The sequence below is a fragment of the Mustela lutreola genome, chromosome 16 (assembly GCF_030435805.1).
Source record: "Mustela lutreola isolate mMusLut2 chromosome 16, mMusLut2.pri, whole genome shotgun sequence".
In the NCBI taxonomy this organism is placed as follows: Eukaryota; Metazoa; Chordata; class Mammalia; order Carnivora; family Mustelidae; genus Mustela; species Mustela lutreola.
The window spans coordinates 42,620,969-42,644,571 of record NC_081305.1 but is presented as its reverse complement, the minus strand read 5'-3'; the positions used below and the strand labels follow the sequence as shown (position 1 = coordinate 42,644,571).

The 23,603-nt window shown below is 58.8% G+C and overlaps 2 protein-coding genes across 3 annotated transcripts; one reads left to right on the top strand and one right to left on the bottom strand.

The window, feature by feature from the left end:
- Nucleotides 1-482: 482 nt before the first annotated feature.
- On the top strand, nucleotides 483-2,546 carry IGFLR1 (IGF like family receptor 1). Its single transcript, XM_059153302.1, has 4 exons — nucleotides 483-753; nucleotides 1,229-1,413; nucleotides 1,701-2,091; nucleotides 2,172-2,546. Exons 1-4 carry the CDS (start codon nucleotides 483-485, stop codon nucleotides 2,495-2,497), a joined length of 1,173 nt encoding a protein of 390 aa, XP_059009285.1. The 3' UTR covers nucleotides 2,498-2,546.
- A 414-nt stretch (nucleotides 2,547-2,960) lies between these two features.
- Nucleotides 2,961-22,888, bottom strand: KMT2B (lysine methyltransferase 2B). 2 transcript variants are annotated; one of them, XM_059153289.1, is made up of 37 exons: nucleotides 22,511-22,888; nucleotides 21,309-21,381; nucleotides 18,992-21,063; nucleotides 18,634-18,747; nucleotides 18,390-18,540; nucleotides 17,824-18,103; nucleotides 17,607-17,662; nucleotides 17,087-17,365; nucleotides 16,702-16,796; nucleotides 16,326-16,424; nucleotides 16,072-16,185; nucleotides 15,784-15,930; nucleotides 15,589-15,684; nucleotides 15,025-15,142; nucleotides 14,423-14,536; nucleotides 14,048-14,232; nucleotides 13,883-13,972; nucleotides 13,681-13,791; nucleotides 13,471-13,544; nucleotides 12,780-12,895; nucleotides 12,592-12,683; nucleotides 12,372-12,509; nucleotides 11,365-11,523; nucleotides 11,068-11,188; nucleotides 10,913-10,991; nucleotides 10,652-10,812; nucleotides 9,352-9,579; nucleotides 7,974-9,270; nucleotides 7,798-7,887; nucleotides 7,611-7,720; nucleotides 4,923-5,060; nucleotides 4,759-4,833; nucleotides 4,478-4,655; nucleotides 4,096-4,203; nucleotides 3,897-3,980; nucleotides 3,649-3,778; nucleotides 2,961-3,555 (listed from the first exon to the last, which is right to left on the bottom strand). In XM_059153289.1, exons 1-37 carry the CDS (start codon nucleotides 22,871-22,873, stop codon nucleotides 3,280-3,282), a joined length of 8,211 nt encoding a protein of 2,736 aa, XP_059009272.1. In that variant the 5' UTR covers nucleotides 22,874-22,888; the 3' UTR covers nucleotides 2,961-3,279. The 2 variants fall into 2 exon arrangements, with proteins under 2 accessions (XP_059009272.1, XP_059009273.1); XM_059153290.1 differs by lacking the exons at nucleotides 18,390-18,540; nucleotides 18,634-18,747; nucleotides 18,992-21,063; nucleotides 21,309-21,381; nucleotides 22,511-22,888 and having other exon boundaries at nucleotides 17,607-17,706; nucleotides 17,824-17,953.
- Nucleotides 22,889-23,603: the final 715 nt, after the last annotated feature.

Genomic DNA, 23,603 nt, shown 5'->3' with positions numbered 1-23,603 from the left:
TGTGACAGGTTGGAGGATTCCCAGGCTCTCAGGCTTCTCTAGGGGGAGGTGCCTGGTTGTGACAGGTTGGAGGATTCCCAGCCTGGTGGGAGATTGGGGTTAGACAGCTAAAGTTTGTTTCCTGGGAGTTGAGTGGGAATCTCCAGAGGGCGCAGGCTCGGTCCTCCATGCCAGCTGCCCTGACATGGCATTGGAAATACCTAATACTTAAGCTTACCATATGCTAGATTCTGTTCTAAGTACTTCAAGTAACGATTTTAATTCTTCACAATAAACCTTTAAGACAGGTACTGTCATCCCATTCTAGGGATGAGAAAAGAGGTAAGGAAGATGGCAGAGATGGGATATGAATCCACTCGTTGTGGTCCCAGACTCGTCATTCTAGCCATCTTGAGGCCTTTGTGGCCCTTCCGATAATGGACCAGGAGCTGGACTAGGAGCTGGGGGTAGATTTTTGTCTTCCAAAGGGGTCTGGGGATTCCATGCCCCCACATCACTGCTTCCTTCTTCTGCCTGGGTTTCCTGGAAAGTGTGACAGAGTCGCTGTGGTCGGAAGTCCTGCGGTCACGGCTCCCCAGGCTGCAGACCCTGCCCGGATGGGGCCCCTATGCCTCCTCCTGCCTGCCGCGCTGCTCCTGGTCCAGGTGGTGCCTCGGGAGGCCTCCCAGCACTGCGGGCGCCTGGAGTACTGGAACCCTGATAACCGGTGCTGCAGCAGCTGCCTGCAGCGCTTTGGACCTCCCCCCTGTCCCGGTGAGGAGCAGGGACGGGGCATGCAGATGTTCAGGCCGAGCCAGCGGGTGATAAGGAGCTGGGGAAGGGACGAAGTTTGTGGGTTACTGCCCGTGGGGCTTACTTCGGGGTGGGGGCAGCAGGCCTTACACAGCTAAGACGATATGGGGCTCCGCTTCTGATGGAAGGGATGGTACCGGGATTGCCTCTTAGGCCGGATCACAGCAGTGTTCAAAGGCTGGGCTGAGCAGACAAATCAAGAGTGGGCGGGGCTTGGTGCCGGAGCGGGGTTGGGGTAACGGGGGGCGGGGCCTGTGGAGGCAGGGTCTGGAGACTGGCGGGGCTAGTCCAGGGAGGAAGGGTGGGCGCTTTTGTGATAGGTTGGGTTAGTAGAGTGCAAGGGCTGGGGCCTGCTGGGATAGGACAAAGGGGGAAAGGGTGTCGTTAGTGCAGGAGAGGAGTTCCTGGGCAGCTGTAAGACCCTGTTTCCCACCAGACTTCGAGTTTTCGGAAAACTGCGGGCTCAATGATTCTGGCGATCACATGTCGCTCCCCTTCAAAGAATGTCCTTTTGGGCAGTGCAACCCCGACAGTGCGGAGCTATGTAGCCCCTGTGGTGGCGGAGCCACGGCCTCTGCTCCCGCGGGGAGCCGGAGCGGAACGCAGCAGCGCTGCCCACAGGTGCTGGTCGGGCTCCTGCAGCTTGCTGGAGGCGGGGTGGGGGCTGGAGGCGTGGTCTGGTGTTAGATGGGCGTGGTCTGGATCAAGGGAGAGGGTGTAGCCCCACTGAAGAGAATTGGGGGTGGGGCATAATAGATCATGAGACCTACCTGGGTTCAAGTTGCGGGGGCCGGGGGTAGCTGGATCAGGTTGGGATTTGGTCCCACTGAGGGTTAGAAGGATGGAAGGTTCAGGCTGAGGGGGCAGGAGTCGGGCATGCCTCCCACTTTACTCCAACTTATTTGCAGAGGTCGATCCCTCCCAAGGAGCCCTGTCCCCTGAAGTCTGGGAAACCAGATGTCCTTAGCTCCCAGGACCCCAGCCCATCACCGATTTCCAGTCTGTCGTGGACATCTGAGCGCAGCGTCACTCAGGTCTTGCCAAATTTTGCCCTGCCGGTCGTGCTGGTTTTCGCGGGGCTGGTTCTGCTGGTCACCTCAGCAGTGGTCCTCCTGGTGGCCCAGCGGTGCCACCACCAGGCAAAAGTTGTCCTCCATCCCTATCCTGGCTTGGTTTGCGAGGACACCAACATCCATACTCTCCTCTTCTCCCCGCACTCGTCCTCTCCAGCCTCCCTGGAGGCATCAGAGACAGGGGACTCACGGAAGGAGGTCGCTCTGGTTCCACTCCTGGGCAGAGGTTAGTTGGGGACATGCCAGGGAGGGAGGTGGATGGGAAGATTGCCCTTCCTCTCCCTCACCCCAAAATTTGTCTCCCAGAACTGCCGAATTTGGCCTCGCAGCCCCTGTCTCGCCTCCTGGATGAGCTGGAAGTGCTGGAGGAGCTGATTGTACTGCTGGATCCCGAGCCAGGGCCGGGTGGGGGGATGGCCTGTGGCACAACCAGACACCTGGCGGCGAGATACGGAGTGCCTGCTGCCTGGTCCACCTTCGCCTACTCGCTGCGGCCCAGTCGCTCACCACTGCGAGCCTTGATTGAGATGGTGGTGGCAAGGGAGCCGTCTGCTTCTCTGGGACAGCTTGGCACACACCTGGCCCAGCTAGGGCGGGCAGATGCACTGCAGGTGCTGTCCAAACTTGGCTGAGCTGGGACTTGCCCAGCCTAGTCCTCAATAAAATTTCCTGTGAAACAAGTGTCTGTCGTCTCTGAGCCTCATTAAGGTGAGCTTTTGAAACAGTCTGAATTAGGCTGAGACCCAACAGGAACGCTCTTACTCCACCACACACACAGACCAGATAAGGCCTGAGGGGCCACCTAGAACCCGCCTCCGGTGCCTCTGGGCAGCCCGGGTCCTCCCCGAGAAACGGCCCTGCTACCCCTGGAGCAGGTCATCTGCAGGGAGCCTGACTTGGTTCTCACTGGGAACCGGCAGAGCAAATACGGCTCTGAAGCTGGAACAGCAGCCCCCACCCCCTGCCCCATTTCCTTGTCCTTCCCAAGGGTGGTCTCTTACCCCCTGCTGAGGCTGACAGGCTTCCCTGGCTCAGGAGTGGTGTGGAGAACCAGGAGCTCCAGCTTGCCACAGCACCACACAGGAAGACCACCTCTCCAAACATTGACAGACTTTATTATGGGGGGTTCCCACCTGGGAACCCACCCTCTTAAATAAAAAAGTGCATAGAAAAGAAGGGATTTAGAAACCTTTGTACAGTATCTACATCCTGGGCCCCCAAGGCAGGGAGGGGGCGATTGCTGGGTGGGCCGGAGGGGTGGAGGCGGGGCCTCTACCACCTGCAAGCCCACCTCCACCCTGGACAGGAGGGTGGGGGTGAGAGGCTCCGGGGGTGGGGTGGGGGGGCTCAGGAGCACCCCCTCCCCAGCTCGGGGCGAGACGGCAGCAGGGGGTGTGGGGGGGCGGTGGCGGCCTCAGTTCAGGAAGCGACGGCAGCGCTTGGCGCCGCAGTTGCAGGGCAGCTTGTTGCTGGCGTCCTCGATGGGGAACTTGTAGTCATAGGTGAGCTCCTCCCCGCGCAGGATGCGGCGCAACGCGAAGATGACGATGTGCTTCTGGCCCTCCACGTGGATGACCCGGGAGAAGCAGTTGGGCTCGCATGAGTGGTTGATGAAGCGTGCGGCATTGCCGTGCATTGTGGCGTCCACCACATCGAAGTCGTCCATCCGGAACATGTAGCACCCGATCCCCTAGAGCGGCGAGGAGGCGCGGTCAGGGGCTCTTGGTGCCCATGGCCCAGCCCCGCTGTGCCCACCTCGCTCCCACAGACCCACGGAGCCCACCTTCCCATCGTAGAACTTCTCCCGCTTGTCAGTCAGCACAGAGCGAATGACGATTCCAGAATACTCGATGACCATCTCGCCAGCATCAATGTTCCGCTTACAGAACAGGCCCCGCCCGTGGATGGCAGATCTGCAGGTTAGGACGGGCCAGGGGGATCTCAGGAGGGAGGGGGACAGAACCAAGGTGGCCCCGCACCAGGGCACCTGTCCATCCACCCAAGGGGCATCCTCCCCCCAACCCCACTAACCTGTAGACACCCACAGCCTCTTTGGATGTCTTCTTGAGGTGGCGAAAACGCATGGCCATGGGCAGCTCCAGGCTGGTGGCACGTCTGGTGGGGTCAGCAGTGTCACAGGCTGGTACCCAGGAATGACCTCTCTTGCCCCTGGTCACCCTCTTTAGGACCCTTCCAGAACACCCCCAGCACCCTGGCCTGCCCTCCATACCTGGTTGACCTGAGCTGCACCTCATCCTCTTCCTCGTCACAGGTGGCTCCCTCAGGGAGCACCCGGTGCTGGGAGGCCAGGAAGTTGAACATGTCAAAGGTGCATTTCCTGCAGCAAGGGGGGAGAAGAGAGGGTGGTAACAGCCATTCCTTCAAAGAGATGTCACCCACCTATCCTCTGACTGGGGCTTGCTGCTAGCAAGGAAGAAATACTGCAACCCCAAGACACAGCAGGAGGGGGACGGATGGGGCTCACTCTTCTGCTGAGAACTCTAGGAGTAATTCCTGGAGAGGCCAAGCATCTTCTCCCAGGCCTCAGTTTCCAATCTCGAGACCTAACTCCCGCGCTTGAGAACACCCACAGGGCCGCCCCGACATCTCACCGGAGATAGACCTCGGCCCGGGCTGCCCCATGGGGATTCAGAGGGGGTTCTTCCTGGCCCTCTCCCTGCTGGTGGTAGCGGAACTTGTAGTGCTGGCAGCGCTGGGCCCCAGGCAGCTGCTCTGCCAGGAAGATGACGGCGTCGTGGTGGATGCCCAGGAGCCTTGCCCCACTCATCCCTGGGGACAGTCAAAGGTGAGGACACACATGTCATGTCAGAGGCCCATCCTGTCCTCTGGGAGTGCGCCCAGCGCTCAGCATCCCAGCAGCCCCTCTGCTTACCACTGAAGGAGAGATGCCGGAGCCGGGCATGCCCTCGGGCCTCTTGCACCTTCTCAATCAGAGTTCTCCATGCCCCTGAGGGGAGTGCAGGGCCAGAACAGTCAGGATGGGGCTTGACGGGAGGACCGGACACCTTCCCTCTGTCACCACCACTCCCGACTCACCCTCCAAGCTCTCTGCCTCCACACTGAACCCATCCTCACTGCTGATCTCGAAGCGCAGATGCGGGCCAGCCCGTTTGGGGGCCTGGTTCTCTTTGTCCTCTGGGGATGGAGGCTCTTCCTCAGAGCTTGACGCCTCACCTGGTCCCAAGCAGCAGGTGAGAGTAGGTGAGGATCACCCCTCCTGGACTCTGGGGCCCCGGGTTCCCCAACCCCCTCCCTTCCTCTCCATGCACAAGCATAGACACTTGGGCTGAGGGCTCTCTTCCTGCTCTAACTGCCCCTTGAGCCCTGCAGGATGGACATTATTTTTTTCTGACGAGCCCACAGTCCCTTTTCTGTTAGAGTTCTCGGAGAGATGAGCATTTCCACGGCAGCAGCCTGGGGTGCCCTGGCTCAGCAGGACACACTTCTGGCTCACTCAAACCTAGTTCACCAACAATGCCCATCTATCTGCCCCTTGTTCTTCTCTCACAGAAAATTAAAAATACCAGAGGAGGATATCTTGCACATGTATTTTTTTATATGCAGCACAGCTCTGTAAATATTACAAATTTATTATATAGGCCCCTACCCACAGAGTCAAGTACATGTACGTTATGAGCTATTTAAGGGATTTCTCAGGGGCTAAAGATTTTGCAGCTCAAACAGAGAGGACTTGCTGCTGTAGGAGATGAGGATGTGAGAGCCAGCGGAGGGTCAAGGACAACTCTGAGGTTTGGGGCCTGAACAACTGGAACGGAGATGGTGAGGAGAGCGTGGAACAAGGTAGAGAGCTGAGTTTGGGACATGCTGAGTCTGAAATTCCTCTCAGAAAACCTGCCCTTGCAACCTGCTGGAGACAGGGAGCAGGCAGCGGGATCTAGGAGCCTGGCTACCAATCTACAGGCTGTCAGAGTACGAGATGGGATCCAGAGCCAGGAAAAGATGAGAACACTTGAGAGTAAGTGCAGACAGAGAAGTCGTGGCCGGGGCACTGGGACACTGGGACACGCCAAAGTGACAGGCTGGGGCAACGAGGAGGCAAGAGCAGAGAGATGAGGAGGGGTGGGGTGTGGGAAGCCAACAAAGGAAGTGGAAGTGCTACAAGGGGCGCAGGGAGGGGGTGTGTGTGTGTGTGTGTGTGTATGTGTGTGTGTGTGTGTGTGTAGATCAGCCTAGATGCAGCGGCTCGCTCAAGTATGGCGCGGTCTGAGGACTGACCGTCCAGAGCAGGGAGTTTGAGTACAGGGTGCTGTAGGAGAGGCAGGACCCACATGGCCACGCTTCCTCCCCACACCACTCCTCTGGGCCAACCTGACCACATGCCCTCCCAGCCCAAGGCAAGACTCCAAACCTGGTTTGCTGTGTGACCCCATCATCTCCAGGCCTCAGTGCCCCTGGGTTCACCTCTGACAACTTCTTCCACCTCCTCTTTGCCCTTACCCCATCCTCACCTCCATTCTGTTCCCTGAACCCGACAGGCTGACTACAGGGGCCTCACCCGGGCGCTCTCATTGCCTTCTTTCTCACGGCGCTCGTTCTCAGCTGCAGTACACTTGCTAACGTACGTGTCTGCTTCCTCTACCAAAATGTGGCGTGGTCCCTAAGGGTGGGGACCTGTCCGTCATGGTCACTGCCATATCCTCACGCCACCTCTGACCCTCATACGCAGTCTTTCAGTTAAGCGGTCTCTCGTGTACCTCGCTCGGCTTCCACGCTCAGTAACAGCGCTACGTAATGAGACAATCCACGTATCCGGACAGGGCTGGGGCCAGGAGAAATTCCGAACCTCAGGCTGCTCTGTTACCAGCTCACTTGGCTGTAGCCTACCCCCTCTCCCACGGCCCTCTATGACCAACAGAGCACTCACTGCCCTCCCAGCTTCACCGAGGCTGTTAGCCCAATCCACTCCGTGCGCACCCATCCTGCCTCCTGACAGCTTTGCTACTGCACTGACGCCCCTCCCCCGCCCCCCACCCCGTGGCTCCCTCTCAGCGGTCTCTTCAGATCCAATGGCCATGCTTTCTCCCACCTCTGCTTCCCTCCGCAAGCTCCCTTCACTCTCCTCCATGGCTTTGCTGTCTCAGCTCTCATACAAACCCCACTGGGCTGCTGCCCACCCTCTCCTCTCAGACCCTTAGCCAAGCTTGCTGGCAAGATGCCTGGGTCTTGTTTTGGCCCGCTCATCAACCACTGTCTTCAATTCTGGACCCTGATGCAACATCCTTCCCAGCCAGTACCCCAAGAGTCCACATGCCTGGTGTCCTCTGCGGCACTGTTCTCTTTTTATATCCTTCCTAGTCCTCCTGCCCCTCTGGATCCTAGATGAGCTCCTCGCTGGCTGAGTGCCCTTATCTAGCTGTATGGCTCTAAATCCCATCTCTAACTCTGACAGCCCCCACACTGTTCAGCCCTGCTAGGGACCTAACCCTCTGACCCTGGCAGATCAGGCTCTGAAGCCGACCCCTGGGCTCTTGGGCACTTTTGCAGGGCCTTTCACGTGGAGCTGAAACTTCATCTCTCTTTTTCTGCCATGGGCCACAAGCTCCGAGGACATCTCTCTAACTCTGAATACCTAGTCTCGGGCTCAGAGCCGGGTTGGTGCACAAGAGCTATCTTTTGAAGTGGACCGATTCTGCATCTGACCATCATCACCCAGCTGAGGCAAGCACAAGGAAGGGGTAGGGAGAACAAAAGGCTGGTCCCTACCTGAGTAGTGGTGCCACTGGGACTCAAGCAGCAGGTCAGGGGGACCATCGGGGGCCCGGGGAGGACCACCTTCTGGGAGTGGCAGCAAGGGGGACCGGTCCTGGAGGGGCCTGTGAGGAGAGACCTGTCAGAAAGAGGAAGAGATGGATGCCCCAGAGCCTCCAGGGGAAGGGCACTGGCTACTCACCTTGGACTTTCCTCCCCAGTGGGCTCCCCAGGCTCATCCAAGTCGAGAACTCCACGCACTGTGGGCGTTTTCATCCTCACTCGGCTAAACCTGGGGGAGGAACCCCAAGAAGGCTGAGCTGCCTTCTCCTGCCCACCTCTCTTGCCCTCCTCCACAGACTCAGCACATTCACTCACCCGCTGCCACTAAGCCCTGGACCCTGGGGAGCATCCTCCAAGGACTCTCCATCTTCCTCCAGCCGGGGGTTCTTGTTTGGGGGAGGCGCTGGTGGGGAACGGCCAGAGAAGGTGGACACCCTCTTGACGCGGATGGCCTGATGGGGTGGGCTGGGGGGCCCACTGCTCAACACCAGTGTCAGTGGAGGAGGGGGTGGTGGGGGGGCAGGGCGGACCACTCCTACCACTGGCAACACACCCAGCAGCGGTCCCGGGGGCAGAGTCCAGGAAGCAGGGGCTGTGGGGGGGATGGGAGGGGGCAGAGGTGGCTGCTTCACTGGGGGTGAGACGGGTTCACCCTCCCCAGCCATCTTGACGAACACTTGCCCGAGCTTGTTGACAAGGATGATTTTGGATGTGGCGGGTTTGGGGGGCTCAGGGGTAGGGCCCAGGCTCAATACCCGGACCCCTGGGGCCCCAGGGAGCCAGGCAAACGTCCGAGTGGGGTCAGCTGGGTTGGAGGGTAGGCCCTGGGGAGGCTGGCTGCCATTAGCCAGTGGAGGTGCTGGGGGAAGCGGCTCCTCTCTGGGCCCAGCACCTCCCTCCCCGGGCCCCCCTAGGTTCTTCAACACAAAATCCACAATTTCTGACGGCAAGTCCTCAGGAGGTCGGGTTCTGTCCCCTGCAGCCCCGATGACCCCAGCCCGGCCCACTCCTGGCCCTGAAGGAGGAGTCCCCTGACCCCGAGGCTGCTGGATGGCCTCTGCCTCGCTGTCCGTGCCGTCATCCACTCCATCCAGCTGTTCGATGCGGGGGGCTCCAGGAAGGGCGCCAGGGGCAAGGGCAGGGCCAGACACCACAGTCACAGGGAAGTGGACATAGCGGGGGGTAGGGCTGGCCTCTTCCTCTGAACTGTCCCCTGGGCCCCCGTGGCCGCTCCCCACTACCCCTGCAGCCACAATCTCTTCCTGGAAGGGCTCAGTCCCCAGCAGGCTGGCCGCAAAGTCCAGGTCAGCAGCACTCAGTCCTGATACCACCTCCATGTCCTCAAAGTCTGGACCCAGGTCTTCAGGGGGTGGTGGAGGAGATGGGGCTGGGCCAGGGGGAGCCAGCTCCCCTGAGGTAGGTGTGAGGGCTCTAACGACTGAGGTAGGAGGGGGCACCCTGAGCTGTGGGGAGGTTCTGAGAGGGGGAGAGGCCCGCCGTGAGGCCGGCAGCCTTGGGGCCAGGGGGCTGGGACGACGGGAACGTCTGGGGGGAGCTGGGAAGTCCAGGTCTCCCACCGTGGGGATGTGGTGGGTCAGAGAAGATGGACTTCCTGTGGGGGGAAGGGTCAGTGTCAGCCATGAGCTCCTGCCTCACCCACCCACCCCTCTCCCCGACACGTCCAGGTACTCACCAGGGGAGGGCAGGGGTCCAAAGGAGACACCCCCCAAGGGCCTCCGGGATGGTGAGTAGTTGGGCACTTTGATTCGAGCCCCCGAGAAGGAGCGGGGGGCCGGAGGAGGGGCACTGCTTGGATCTGGCCGAAGTGGGGGGTCCAGGTTCTGAACAGGTGAGTGGTGCTCAGGAGCTCCGGGGATGAGGGCATCTATATCTGGAGGGGGGTCCACATGATCTGGGGGCTCTGAGGAGGCAGGAGAATGCCGTCAGGAATGGCAGGGGCTCTCTGTTAAAGCCTCTCCTGACACACCCTCCCTCCTTTTGAGCCAACCGAGCCTTCCCCACCCCTGCCCAATGGTCTGGTCACAATGTGCACTGGTTCCCAGTCATCACCCAGGTCCCACACCCTGCTATGGCTTCTTCAAAACCTCCACACATGCGTGGATCAGGGGCCCTCTGCAACCCTTCATCACCCGTTTCTACCACCTCCCCCATTCCCAGCCGCCTACTGTTCTGACTCAGGCCCCGTATGCCGTAAGGGGCACTGCCCTCTCTCCAGCAGGGCCAGTCCCACCACTTTCTCACCCATGCCTTGCATCCCTGCCACATCAAACGCATCTGCCCCAACCTGGCGCTTGGGGCTCCCCATTACCTGGCTCCACCCAATCCATGAGAACCAACCTCTGCCACCTCCTCCCAACACTCCCCTGCTACCAGCCAGGATGGCTGTACCCTCCTCCTCGCTCTACTTTATGTCATGCTCCAACCTGGCACAAACCCCTTCCCTGCAAACACACTCCGATAATCTTCCTCCTCCTGTTCAGCCCACAAGCTCTCCTTTACCAGTCTCCAAGCCCAATCCTTGCTGTGTGCCATCCGGCTCTCAGCGACATCCCTCAGCCCTGGCAGGGCTACGAGGGGACCGATGTGGCTCACATCTTGATGCCAGTACGGCGTTACAGTGCAGAGCGATGGCCCTTTCTGCGCTGCAGCAGAGCAGAGCCAGCACCTTCCGCAGAGGGCTGCGGGAAGCAACCTGGGCACACATGCCCCAAGCCAGGGGTCTGTAACTGTTTGTCTTGAAGCTGCGACCCCCCACAAGCAGGTAGCTATCTATCCCCTCACTTCCTGTGAAATGCTGAGTGTAGTCAGTCCCTGGCACGTAACGCAGAGCTGTTAAGTGATCATTTATTGGCATTACGACAAAAGGCAGAATGGCAAATATCCAGGGGTTTCTTTAGGGAAGAGGGAAATGGGGTTGGTGGGTAACCATTTGGGGAGCAGGGAAGGAAATGAGGGAGTTCCAAGGTCCTTACCTGAGGAAGGGGCAGGGCTGTGCACAATGGTCTGATTCTCCTCTGCTGCCTCCAGGTGAACCGGCTCTTCCCTCGGACCCCATGGCCGATACTCCAGAATACGACACCGATACCAGCAGCGCCGTCGAGCATCCACTGTGCTCCAGTACAGACGGGAACACCTGTCAAGTGGGCGTGTAGGTAAGAGGGTCAGGATAACTTGGGAAATGGGATCCTGTCCTGGAGTACTTACACCCCACCCAGGCCCCCTGGACTGCTCACTGGTAGCCAATGGGGAAGAGCCGTCCCTCGCAGTCCGAGAGATCAGACAAGGTACCCAAGGAGTCAATTCGGATGGAGCCTATGGTGCAGAAAAGAGATCAGGAAGGTGGGCCAGGCAGGATCAGGAAGACCAGGGTAGAGAGCAAGAGGCTTACCAATGAGCACATTGATGGCATCAGGTTCCAGCCCCGTCAAGAACTTTCGCTTAAAGTTGATGCCCTCAAAGTCCACGTAGACTCGGCGGAGAACATCAAACCCATCAGGGGTCACAATCTCCTGAAGAGGGGTGGCAAATGGGATTGCTGGGTTGGTGAGAAGCAAGGGGGATGTGAGGGAAGGCTCTGAGGCAGGGACTGGACAGCTGGGGCTAAGGCTGAGGGGCTGCAGGGGTCTAGGAGTGGGAAGGGAAACGAGAGCAGTGGGAAGCTGTCTTCCCCATGGTTCTGGCTCACCTTGCCATCCAGCAGGTCTGTGTGTTTCTGGCAGAAAACTTTCTTGTCATCCTGGAAGATGCAATAGCTGGCCCGGGCACACATGAAATGGAAGTTGCTGAGGCAGGAGGAAAGGCAGCAGCCCACTGTGGCTCCAGGCTTCAGGCAGAGTTCACAGCGCTGCGGGTGGAAGGGGCTGCTGAGGGGAGAAGCCAGTGACCGAGACCAGGGTCTGATGCTCAGCATCACTATCCTTGAGACTCTGCTTGGGCCCGTCTAGCCTAGCACCTCGCAAAGCAAAGGCAACCATCAAACATACCCTCTTCCCTAGCTGTGTCCAGGGCCAGGTGCACATCAAAACTACTCCAGATTTTCTGAAGCAGCGTGTAGCCACAGAGACAAAAATAACAACATCTAACACCTACCAACCAGTATTTACCATGTTTCTCATACCATTAAAAAAAAAAAAAGTTGAAGCCCCATTCTACGTGGGGCTTCAACTTATGACCCCAAATCAAGAGTTGCATGCTTTTCTTCTCATGCTATTTTAATGTAAAACTTGTATCATTTTACTTAATCTTCACATTTGCACTCCCCCCTCCCCAATATGTATCACCCCATGTCTCACTTCCTGAGCCTGAGACATTCTACAGCACCAGGTCCCACACTGGTGAGGAGAGGTTTTAACCCAGGCAGTACCTCACCTCACGGGGACACAGTAGAAACCAAATGTCACCCTGTACAGAAAGCATCCAGCACAGGTTCAATCAACAGATCTTCTAACTTTTAATCTGCCAAGCTTCAGACCCAAATATGGGGTCTGATAGGGCAGGGAGCCACTATCACTGAAGCACCAGAGTCCTGGGACAACAAAAAATGGTACCCGGGACCAGTAGTGAGAGGATATGGTGGGGTAGAAATTGTGAAACAAGAGCAGTTTCCCCTACAGTGGGGGGTAGGGTGGGGTTGGGGGAGGGGGCCTACCCAAGACCCTGGGGCTGCCCACCTCTCTAGGCCCGGGCTCTCACCATCTGCCTCCCTCGAGCCACAGCAGCATGCACATTTTTGAGGGAGCCATCATTTTCCTCAAACACTTCAGCTGACCAAATGGCACAGTTGACGTGTGTCCACTCATTCTGCCCGATGTATAGGAGTCGTCCTGCCTCCTGGGGGCAGAGGAGAAATGGTGTGAGGGAAGGCCCCAGGGACTAGGCCCCACCACTTGGGGCTTCACATGGTGGCCCTCACCTTAGAATCTGCATCCCCGTATTTGAGGCAGAGCGCACACTGACGAGGGTCCTCCAGGTGTGAGAAAGCAGCTGGATCCTTACCCTGAAAAGCTAGAAGAGATGTGGGAAGGCAAGTCCCACAATCAGGACCGAGAGCATGTCCCACCAACTCAGGGGCCCTGGCTTCCAGTCCCCACTTCCCAGTACCTGCTGAGGGGTCCCCTGGAGGCTGCCCTGATTCTGGGGTCTCAGGTTCCTGCTGCCTCCACTGAGCGTAGACATGGTCCAAGGACGGGGGCAACACGGCATTGGGAAGAACTCCGCTGTGGACAGGCAGGGTCAGCATCTGATACGTCTAACGGGGTGGCCACCCACAATCTTAGCCTAAACATGCCACGACACACTTGATCCTCTCTCCATGTGGCATTTCTTCCAGTCTCCCAAATAAGCCAGGGCCCCTTACCCACCTATGACATGTGAAATGCTATTCCTCATGCCTGGAATACTCTTTCCACATCTCGGCTTGGATGTCATCTCTTCTGAGAAGCATTAGCTCTAAGCACCTTCTCTGGGCTCCCAAAGCACCCTGGACTTCCCATCACCACCCTGACCGTCTGGGTCATCACACACTAATGTGCCTGCTCAACCCCCCAGACATGGCTTACTCACTGATATTCCCCAACATTACCCTTCCCAAAGTAGAAACAAAGTGAGCAAACCGTACAGAGTCTTTGCTGGCCTACAACCACCGAGGACGCTCACCCTGGTTCCACCACGCTCCAGACCCTAACCATGTTCCTCGTCTGTTCTCGGCCCAGGATCCAGACCCTGGATTCCCAGGTGCCCTTGCTTTTGCCCTTGTTTCCTGGTTCCCCTTCTGTTACCCAGCCTTGCTCACTTCGGCAGCCGGGTACTCCGTCGCCAGTACTTGGGGTCGTGGGCGTCGAACCAGCCGAACGCAGACTCTAGCAGCTGGGGAGTGGGTTAACAGGATGAGAAGAACTGGCTTCCCCAGGAAAGCTGGTAGGGATAGGGTCTGGAGGACCCCCACTCTCCTCCCCACTACCACTCAAGACACTCTAAAGACATTCCCCTAAAGTTTTCTCACCTTCAGTAGGAGCCCCTTCATCTGGCCTCCAGCCCGGCGCTCTGGCTGAGTGCCTTCTCCTTCTTCTGAGTGCCTCATCAGGATGCCCACCATGTCCTCCATAAAGCTGTGCTGTAAGGGGGCTTGTCAGGATCAGAGCCCCCACCCCACACAACACCCCCTCTTCCTGGCACCCACCTATTCCCCTCAGTGTCCCACTCACCACAGACTTGTAATGGCCTTCCTCGAAGCGCCGACTCACAGCTTGCAGATCGCAGGGGCCTGGGTGCAGCTGCTTTCCAGCCTGCCCACACTGTAAAGACAGAAAGTCAGCAGGGCTGCTGCTGGGCCTGACCCCACCCCATCCTACCTCCTGAGCCTCCCAGACCTGAGTGCACAGCAGCAGTGGGCCCGCCACTTTGGAGCTCAGCAGACCCTGGAGCACCTGGCGCAGGCCCCCCTGCAGGGCCCCACTCAGGGCCTCTCGCCAACGGGGGTGTGTGGCCCCTGCACACGGTCCGCAGGTGTACAGCACGGAGTCTGGCAGCCCAGAAAGGATCTCATAGTCTTCATCTAAAATAGCCAGGGTGGGAAAGGAGAGAATGATCTGGGAGAATGCGAGAGCTCTCAGCAGCCCAGAGGAGTTGCTGAGGACATACATTAATGACACCCATGAGGGCCTGTGCCCCGGGTATACAGGGGACACCTCTACCCCCTTTCCCCCTGGGGCAGAGGTGGCAGCCAAGGCACTCTGCCTGCTCACCCGAGAGCCCCTCACACTTGGCATGCACCCAGTGGTCACACTGTGCGCACTGCATCATCTTGCTCTCGTAGTCGTTGTCTTCGTAGCAGCGTGTACAGATTGGGCAAAAGTTTCCTGCAGAAGACGGAGGAAAAGGTCAAGTCAGAGGGGCCAGAGCCACCACCCCTTGTTTGGCTGCTGTGATGGCTGCCTTTGCCATGCCCCAACTCGGGTCCTACCATTCTCTAAATGCTGGCTGAGGATACGGCCTCTTGCAGCCCTATAGCCCCAATGCCTCACTTGCTAACATGCTGCCTGAATGAACACGGGGGGAAAGCCCAGGTTTTCAAAGTGATCAGTGGAGACTTGAGGTTCCAAGAAGCAGGTCAGGGACCACTACAATGGTGGGGACCAGGCCAACTCCTGCTGCCCTGAGAGGAACTGTGTCCCTCTACTTGAGGTACTGGATAGGCTTCTGTGGGAGACTACTATGAACAGAAGAAAAGGTTCTGTGGCTAGAAGAAAATACAAAGCCACTAAAATCTGCATCTGTCCTGCCTGTGTAGGAGCCTGGTCCACTGCCCGGTGTCCCCCAGGGCCCAGGTCCCCTGACAGGTCCCCACCTTTCTCAAAGAGCTGGGTGCACCTGGGGCAGAGGCTGTAATCTCCAGACCACTCGACGTCCCAGTTCTTGCCTGGAGTTGCCCCACAGCTCTTACAGCGCACGCAGGCCGAGCAGATCTGGGGAGGTGCAGAGTGACATTAGGGGGAGCAGATTGGAGCATTGTGGGGGGCAACGATGGGAGGAAATGGGCAAAGAGGAGTGGAAGGTAAGCAGGAGATAAGTGAGGAAGGACAGGTAAGAGATGAAAAGGTGTACAAGATAAGTGAGGAGGGAAGGAGAAACAGGAATGAGGTAGGGGAGACCGAGAGATGGCAACAAAAAGGAACAGAGGTCAGGCAGGGGCAGGTGATTCTGAGCCCAGGACCATGAAATCCATGAACCCTTTCGCATTCTTCAATCATTTGGTACAAATTCTGCACATAAGTCTCATCTACGTGAAATTTTGGAAGAAAAATGCTATTTATCAGAAAAACTCTCATAAGGACCTCCAACCTTCCAGTCTGGGGGTGGTAGCAGCCTTAATTAGAACTCCAATGCAAGGGGTGTGGGCCTCATCTCTCACCCAGTGGCGCCGTTTGCGTGTGGCCCGAGTTGGGTAGCTGGGCCCCAGACAGGCTGGGTGGTAAGCATGGCGGCAGCGCTCACACTCCAGGAGGTGCTGTTGGAAGTTGGGAGAAAAACAGCAATGGCAGAACCTATGGGCACAAGTACTCCCCCCTCCTCCATGCCTCCACCCTCATGGCTCCTGTGCCCAAACCTTGGATCCCCGGCCTTTGCGCCCACAGACATGGCAAAACTTGCAGCGGCGGCAGCACCAGGTGTCATGATGTTGAGGCAGGGGCCGCTCGGCCTCCTCCAGACAGAATGGATGGAAAGGGTCACAGCAGACTTGGCAGAACACCAGCTAGGGATGGGGAGAGTGAACAATGGGCACAGTGTGAGGCCAAGAGGCCAAAGGATGAGACCCTGTTGAGGGCCCAAGCAATCAGGCAGTTTAAGGGCCAATGGAGACCTGGGGGGTTGTGGAAAAAGGCAGGGATCCAACCTCATGCAGGCCTTTGCTGGCACACAGCAAGCACACCATCGGCGGCCCCCCTGGCACGGAGGTGAGCACGCTCAGGCCGCCCATCAGCCACACGTTCTCCAGGTCACAATCCTCCTGAGGGAAGAAAGGACACGAGATCAGAAAGCAGCCAGGAACATAAGCCAAAGCCATTCTTTAAAGCCCTGGTTTCTCCGCTACAACCCATAGGTTTCTTTCCAACACAGTCCTTGAGACCCTCTCCCTCAAAGCCATACCTTAAAATCCACACGGACCCGGTGCACTCCGTCAGGGGACTTCTGTTTTCCAGTCCAGCCATTGGGAAAAGAGGCAAAGGGGCCAGGAGCCAAAGCATCCTAGGGAGGGTGGCAGTGGTCAGAAAACTGCCAGCCTCACCATCTGCAGACTTCTCTCCATACTATCCTCTCCCCCAGCCTGCCCAACCCTGTCTTTTGCCCAAATCCTACTTTGCTTTCCAGAAGGACCTGCCTTACCCCTCAGGGCCTGTCCTCTGGTGTGGACACAACACAGCACTCAGGTGAGCCCGTTACCCTGACTTGCTAGGAAGCTCCTGAAGGGCGGGAGCCATGCCTTCCACAGGGCTCAGGGTTCTTGGTGTGGGGCCGTGCTGACCTTGTCCAGGCGCCTTCGGGCCTTGAGCTGCAACACAGGCTGCAGGGTGGGTTTGCGGGGCCGGCTCTGCTCCTCGGGTTCTGGCACTGGCAGCTCTAGGCAGCACATATAAGTGGTGAGGGTCCTCCTCTTCCCTGCCCCATTCCCTTTCCTCCATATCCCCTAATGTTACCTGGATCCCCATGACTGCCTTTAACTAACCAACAAGATGACTCTTAGACCTGGCTCGATAAGCTCCGAAAACTTTACACACCCACTTTCCCCGTCCACCACAGATTACCTCCTTCTCTGCACTCTCTGTCATACAGATACAGCCCCTGGTCTGAAAACCCGTCTACACAAGACACAGCACTGACTGGAAGGGGAAACAACAAGCAATTCGCACCATTCTCTCGGGGGGTCCGACGCCGGGGAGCAGGGGGACCCCCAGGCTCTGAGTCATCCGAGTCCTCGAAGATATCATAGGAGGGTCGCTGTTTGACGCAGCGCCGGGCTGACTTGCGCTGCAGTAGGAGGGAGTCCTGCTCCTCGGGCCCTGGGGGGGCCACCACCTCCTCCCGGGGCCCCCCAGCTCCCGCCCCCCGGCGTGGGCCTGGAGGACCAGGGGAGGCCTCAGGAGATTCATCGGAATCCCAGGGCAACAGCGTCTTCACTATCGTCCGGCCTGTGGGAACAGGGGACTTAGTAGGATCTGAGCTCAGTCAGGGACATGGGACACTGGGATGCAAAAAAAGCCAAAAAGAAGTGGGGCAGAAGAGAGTAAGTACAGAAGAGATATGAAAGCACACGATGGAAAGATGACAAAGGTAACAGACTGCAAAGATAAAGGGAGGAGAGCAAAGAAAACACGGTTCTTCCACACCATGGATCTAAATAAGGTTGTGTAAAGCATCAAGCCTCGTTACCTTTTTTAGCCAGCCGTTCCATCTTCCGAGCCTCTATCTTGTCACACTTCCGGTATCTGGGGAGGGGAGCAGCACGTCACCAGGGTAGGGGACTGGTGGTCTGGGGGAAGAGAGGAAGCTCTCCACAAGGATGCCAATCCCACTGCTCTGGCGGGGCAGGAGGCCTGGGTGACTGACAACCACGGGTGGGAACAGAGGCTGCGCCCTGGCTACTCACACACAGCACTGCTTCTTGGTGTTGGGGCCCCCAAATTTGGGCTTGTCCAGGCAGTTGACACAGGACCCACAGTCCTGCACACGCAGGCAGCCCCGACAATGTCCACACCGTGCCATCCTCATCTTCTTGCCATGATGGGAGGGCAGTGAGCGCCGGGGTGTATGGGCCAGGGTCCCTCCAGACCCTGCAGGCTCTGAGTCTCCCCCAGGCCCTGCTGACTCCACTTTTCCCCGCCGAGACCGTGACGGGACACTCTCAGTCTCAGATGCTGATGATGTATCTAGTGCAATGGAGAGGAAAGGATGGGGCCACAAGGCCACTAGGCCTTTTACCTCAGTTCCCTGTTCTCCCCCAGATCTGATTCAACTGACCCTCTGGTCCCGACTTTCCCACAGTGCTCAGGTCCCAGGTGCCCTCAAATCCGCTCTAAGACCTAGCACTCCAACCCACCTGCCACCTGCCCCAAGCATCCAACTCAGCTCCCGCTCTCCTAGGCTCTTGGTGCATGTGCTCGCCCCCAAATGTGACACAGCTGTCAAATCTTCCCACAACACACCCGCCCCTACCCTCCGTGACGAGGTCCTGCCGATCCCGGAGAGGGAGAGCACTGAGGCGGGGGACGTCTTCGGGCACCATGGCCCGGGCCTGACCTAGGGCCACAGCAGCATGACGACAGACATGTTTGATACGGGGGCCTTGCACAGGGGACTCAGGGCCCTAGGGGAGGAGAAACCAGGAATACATGTGGGAAGTTGCCCCTTGTGCTCCTGTAACCAGCCTTCTTCAGAGGGCTCTGCTCCCACTCCATACCGACGGTCTCTCTCTCTTAGTTTCCATCGATTCATCTTCAGACTTGACAGAACCTCTATCTGAGATCTGCTTGACAGTCCCCACGACTTCCTCCATCTGCCCTCCAGGACTCGGCTGGTGGGGAAATAAATAGGGTCAGAGGCTGGAAAGTGAGGAAAAATAGGGCTGGGGGACGAGCATCGGGGCAGGCCAGGGAAGGAACACAGGCAGCGGAGAAGCAGGGAAGGACTGGCTCTGAGGGTCCCCTGAAATACTGGAGGGGGTTTGAGGAGGCAGGAGGTGACCGGAAACTGAGAGAATGGAGAAAACTGAGGCCAGACGACTGGGTGCAGAAACCCGGCCAAAGTGCCATGCTCACCGGCATCAAAGACGCCACCTTCTGCTGCTGCTGCTGCTGATCAATCTTGAACAGCTGCACCTTGGCTCTCTTGAGGAGGCTGAACATTTTCTCCTCCACACCAGACAGTGGTAAGGAACCCAAGCCCGCAGTACGGGCCTTTTCCAGTGGTGACAGCTGCTGCGGCGGTGGCTGTGGCTGCAGCTGTAAGTGCGCTTGTAGTTGGGGCTGCTGTGGTGGTAGCGCCTGGGGCAGCAGCTGGCTTGACAAGGCCTGGAGGGGCTGCTGTAACTGAGCCTGAGACTGCTGCCCATTGCTCAGAGACGGAGCCGCAGGAAGGGGCGCCTCGGCCTTAACAGGAGTGGCGACCACGGGGGCAAATCGAGGCAGGCTGAGGTGGTTGGTGCGGCCCACTGCCCGTGGCTCAGGCTCAGCTGGAGAGTCGTCGGCAGGAGGCGGCTCTGGCTCAGGGGCTTCCGGGGCCCCAAGAGGAGTAGTAAGCACCGATTCGTAGATCTTCAAGTGGGCTTCACTCGGGGTAAACTGAGGTGCCCGAAGGAGCAGGGGTCTCCGCGATGGAGTGACAGGGGCAGGAGGTGGGGGTGGGGCCGGTGGGGGGGCAGGAGGAGGAGGGGGCAGTTCCCGGGTCAGCGAGGTCCAGCGAAATGTGGGTTCCCTTAGAATGGACCGTCTCTTCTCAGGGAGTGGGACTGGGGTAGATGGGGGGGTTGGGGCACGCGGTGGAGAGGGAGCTGGTGCTGGTTCTGGGGGGGCAAGTGGGGAGGTGGCAACAGGAGGCCGCAGAACAGGTGAGACTTCTACCTTTAGGGGTTTGGGGGGGTCTTCGTCCATAAATCGCCGGGGTGTCTTGATGACTCGGGAGGAGCGGGCACTCACCACAGGCATAATAAACTGCCGGATATTCTTCAGGAAGGTGGTACTTTTGGGGGCCACAGTGGGGCCGTCTTCTAGAGGGCCCCCCGTGGTGGTGCTGGGGGTTGGAGTGGGAGGAGAGGTACCCTCCGGCACTGCCCGAGCAGCTTCTCGCTCTGCCCGCTGGCTGGGGGTCAGGGGAGGCCGGCCCCTCTTCCTGGAGCATGTAGCTGGGACCACTGGAGGAGGGGATTCTTCCTGCTCCTCTGGGGCAGGAGGCGGTGGAGGCGATGGTGGGGGCAGAGGGGACACTGGGAGTGGTGGAGGGCAAACTGGGGATGAAGGAGAAGTGGAGGGGGGTGGGAGGGGTGGAGGCAGTGGTGGAAGTGGAGGAGGTGGAGAAGATGGAGCAGGTGGAGGGGCTGGAGGGGCTGGAGGAGTGGAGGGTGGAGATGGCAGCTTTGCCTCTTCCTTTTCCTCTGCTAGCATCATCTCTTCTTCAGGTCCAGCTCTCTCTACCTTTTCCTCTTTCTCTTCCTTGTCTTTCTCTTCTTCCGTCTCCTCCTCTTCCTCTTCCTCTAGCTTTTGCTCTTTTCTCCAGCAAGGGCCCTCTCCCTGTCCAGATCCAACTTTTGCTTGGAGGGCATCCTGCCAGCTTTCTTCATGTTGATCTTGACCCTGACCTGATTCGAGTCCCAAGGACAACTGTCCCATCTTCACTTTTTTGGCCTTTGAAACAAACTTGATTACGAGAGGGAGCCCGCCTCGGCCTCGGCCTCTACCTCCACGGCCTCCTCGCCCAGACTGTCCTCCACGCTTGGGGGTCCCAGGTCCTGGGCCAGGCCCCTCCTTGCACTTCCAGCTGCCAGTTCGATGTTTTACAGGAACCACAGGAGGTGGGGGCTCAGGTTTGGGGATTGTCACAGCTGCTTCTGCCACCACTACTGCTTGTTGCTTTTTCCTGCAGGGGCCTGCTGGCCGTCCTGGGGGCCGTCCCCGAGACCGACGTGGAGTGGAGGGCTCACATGCCCGGCTCCGCGGGGCTTGGGGTGCCTGGGCCCGCCGAAGAAGTTCAGTCAGTGCCTGCACCATCCGTTCTGTGCCCTCCTCACCCCGTTTCCGAGCAGGAGTCTTTGGGGGGGTAGGAGCGACATCTGCTAGGCGAGGAGGCGGAATGGGGGTCGTCTTATGCTTGCGGCCCCGACCTCGGGGGGCTCGACCTAAAAGGAGAATAGGTGTGGGGAGATGGGTCAAGCTAGCCCTGCAGACTGAAGAAGGTACTCCAGGAGGGCAAGGACTAAGTCTTCCTTGTCTCTTTCCCCCACAACCCAGCCTAGCTTGGGCTTTGAACACAGAACACGCTATGTAGCTGATGGAGACTCTAGTTAAACAGGGAAGAGCTAACATGAAGAGCAAGAATAACATTCCTGTAAAGCTACAGAGGTAGAGTTTCCCCATCACTCACCTCGCTGGGATCGGAGCGCAGAGCGCAGGGAACTGGGGGCCACATCTTCATCTGAATGAAAACCCTGAAACTCCTGATTTAGGGGACCAGGGGTGGAGGGGAGAAACAGCAGTCAGTGCCAAAGCCCTCGTTCCACCGGAGATTCAGGTATGGAGGTACAGCCCCAGTTTCCCCCTTAACATACCCCTATCTATTTAGAGAAAAACTTAAGAGTGGAAGATAAAAAGAGTAGAAAAGAGTCTCTCCCTAGGGTTGGAGGCACAGGGTATTTCGAACCCCCATCCCATATACCGGACTACACCAGCACAGCCGTCAGTGGTTCGCTGGCCCAGAAGGGAACAGAACTGGGTCTTCTCAGGCCAGGCAGTAGACACTACGCTCAGACTCCCCCATCCTCCAACTCAAAAAAAGGTGGAACTACTGTTTATACACTCTCAGGTTGCAGTTTCCTCCTGAATGAAGATGGGAATAGGGGCACTCAAGTCGAGTGTGTGTGTGTCTGTGTGTGTGTTTCAAATGGTTTACCATTATAAGCTCTACTCTGAGCCCTGAGGTGACTACAAACTGTCTTAAGTAATACAATCTACACCCTCCTGACTTTTCTGAGGCTGAGGATAAATCCTGAGCTGAACTCGAACCTGCTAGAGTTCCCGGTCTCAGCCTTTATTCCATTTTTCTTCAACCTGTGCCCCCAAGAGGAAGCCCTCCAACATGCTACCCTCTCTCCACTTTAAGAGGAATCGGGCAACTGGTGAATCTGGGATATGTCAGAGACTATGAGGCCAGGTGAAGCAGCCTACAGGTAAGAGCCCAGGGAGCCCCAGCCTGGGTCCACTAAAGCCATGCTGCTGCTGTCAACCACCACTGGTTGGGCATGCAGTATCCACAGCCTTCTCGCTCAAACCTCTACTGCAATAGCTCTGCCAACTAACAAGATCATCAGCCCAGGATACTTCTGCAGGACGTGCCTCAGGCCCAAGTACCCAGCTGCAGCCCGGGGCTTCTCTATATACTTTCATAGGCCTTTTTCACCGACAGCTCCGTGCAGCCTATCTACTCCCAGGCCTATTTCCAGGGCCCCTTCCCTCCGCAGGGGCCCTGAGAACCTCGCTTCCCCACTCCACCCCTCGGGGCCACCCAGACCCTTGGAAGCCCCCGGCCTCCGCCCCGCCCGGCGTTGGGGACGCCTCCGACTGCCTCACCTCATCGTCGGATTCCTCGTCACTGCTCTCCTCCTCCGGCACGCAGCCACGGCTTGGGCCCCAGCCCCGGCCCCGGCCCCGGCCCCGGCCCCGTTGAATGCGCGGGCCAGCCCACAGGCGGCGGAGCCGGCGCAGGCCCCGGCGGAGCCCCAGCAAACGGAGCAGGGCCGTGTCCTCCCCGGGCTCGGCTCCGCCCGGCCCCCCCGCGCCGCCGCCGCGCCGCAGAGCTACCCGCACTCTCTCGGCTCCGCTGCCCCGTCCGCCGCGGCCCCCGCCCCCGCCGGAGCCCCGCGGCCGGCCCGGGAAGCGGCCCCGCGCGGAGCCAGGCCCGGGGCAACTGCCGCCGCCCGCCGCCGCCGCCATCTTGGCACCGTGAGAGGGGCCGGGGAGGCGGGGGGAGGGGCGGCCCGTGCGCAGGGCCGGGGGGGGAGGGGAGGGAGAGGTGGGGCGGGGCGGCTGCGGCTCACGACAGCAACCAGCGCCGCCGCGGGGCCAGCGGGAGCCGGGGGCTGGGCCGGCCACGCGCGGGGCACCACGGGAGCGGGAGTCCGAGGCCAGTCGGCAGTCACCCTTAGACCGCGCCTGGAGAGCACAGACCCTGTGTGGCGGCCGGAGAGGGGCGAGGCGCAGGGAACTCCGGGTAATGTAGTCCTGGCGCCTCGCTTCTTCCGCCGGGAGCTAGGGCCGCGAGAGCTGGGACTAGGTCCTAATCGGACCCAGAAAACCGTCTCCGGGGCTGCCGGGAGGTGTGGTTCTCGCCCCAAACTTTTCCCATTGTTCCTTTCGAGACGAGGGTACACGTGAACTACCACTCCCAGGGTGCTGTGGGCTTCGGACCCTGGGAATCCCAGAGACACTGGGAAATGAAGTTCGCGACTGCAAGAGGCGTGGGGTGGGAAAGGGCCGCGGCAGAGGATTAGTCTCAGTTGGAGGCGCCACCCGGCTGCAGTTCTGCACAGCATCGAGGGAATGCTCGAGAGGCCGCAGCTTTGCGGTCCTTGTGCTCAAGGAGAGGAGGAGGGTGGCAGAAAGCTCAAGGAAAGGAGGAGGGTGGAGCACGCGTTCCTGGAGCCCTGGGCTGGGGGTCCCAGAC

Bases quoted from the DNA above. Each gene is read 5' to 3' on its own strand.
- IGFLR1 (XM_059153302.1), top strand. From the start codon at position 483: ATGCCCCCACATCACTGCTTCCTTCTTCTGCCTGGGTTTCCTGGAAAG. The intron at 754-1,228 runs GTGAGGAGCAGG...GTTTCCCACCAG, and splicing joins TGGACCTCCCCCCTGTCCCG to ACTTCGAGTTTTCGGAAAAC. The intron at 2,092-2,171 runs GTTAGTTGGGGA...TTTGTCTCCCAG, and splicing joins GGTTCCACTCCTGGGCAGAG to AACTGCCGAATTTGGCCTCG.
- KMT2B (XM_059153289.1), bottom strand. From the start codon at position 22,873: ATGGCGGCGGCGGCGGGCGGCGGCAGTTGCCCCGGGCCTGGCTCCGCG. The intron at 12,510-12,591 runs GTGAGGGCCACC...CTCTGCCCCCAG, and splicing joins ACGGGGATGCAGATTCTAAG to GAGGCAGGACGACTCCTATA. The intron at 11,524-12,371 runs GTGAGAGCCCGG...TTCCACCCGCAG, and splicing joins TGGCTCGAGGGAGGCAGATG to CGCTGTGAACTCTGCCTGAA.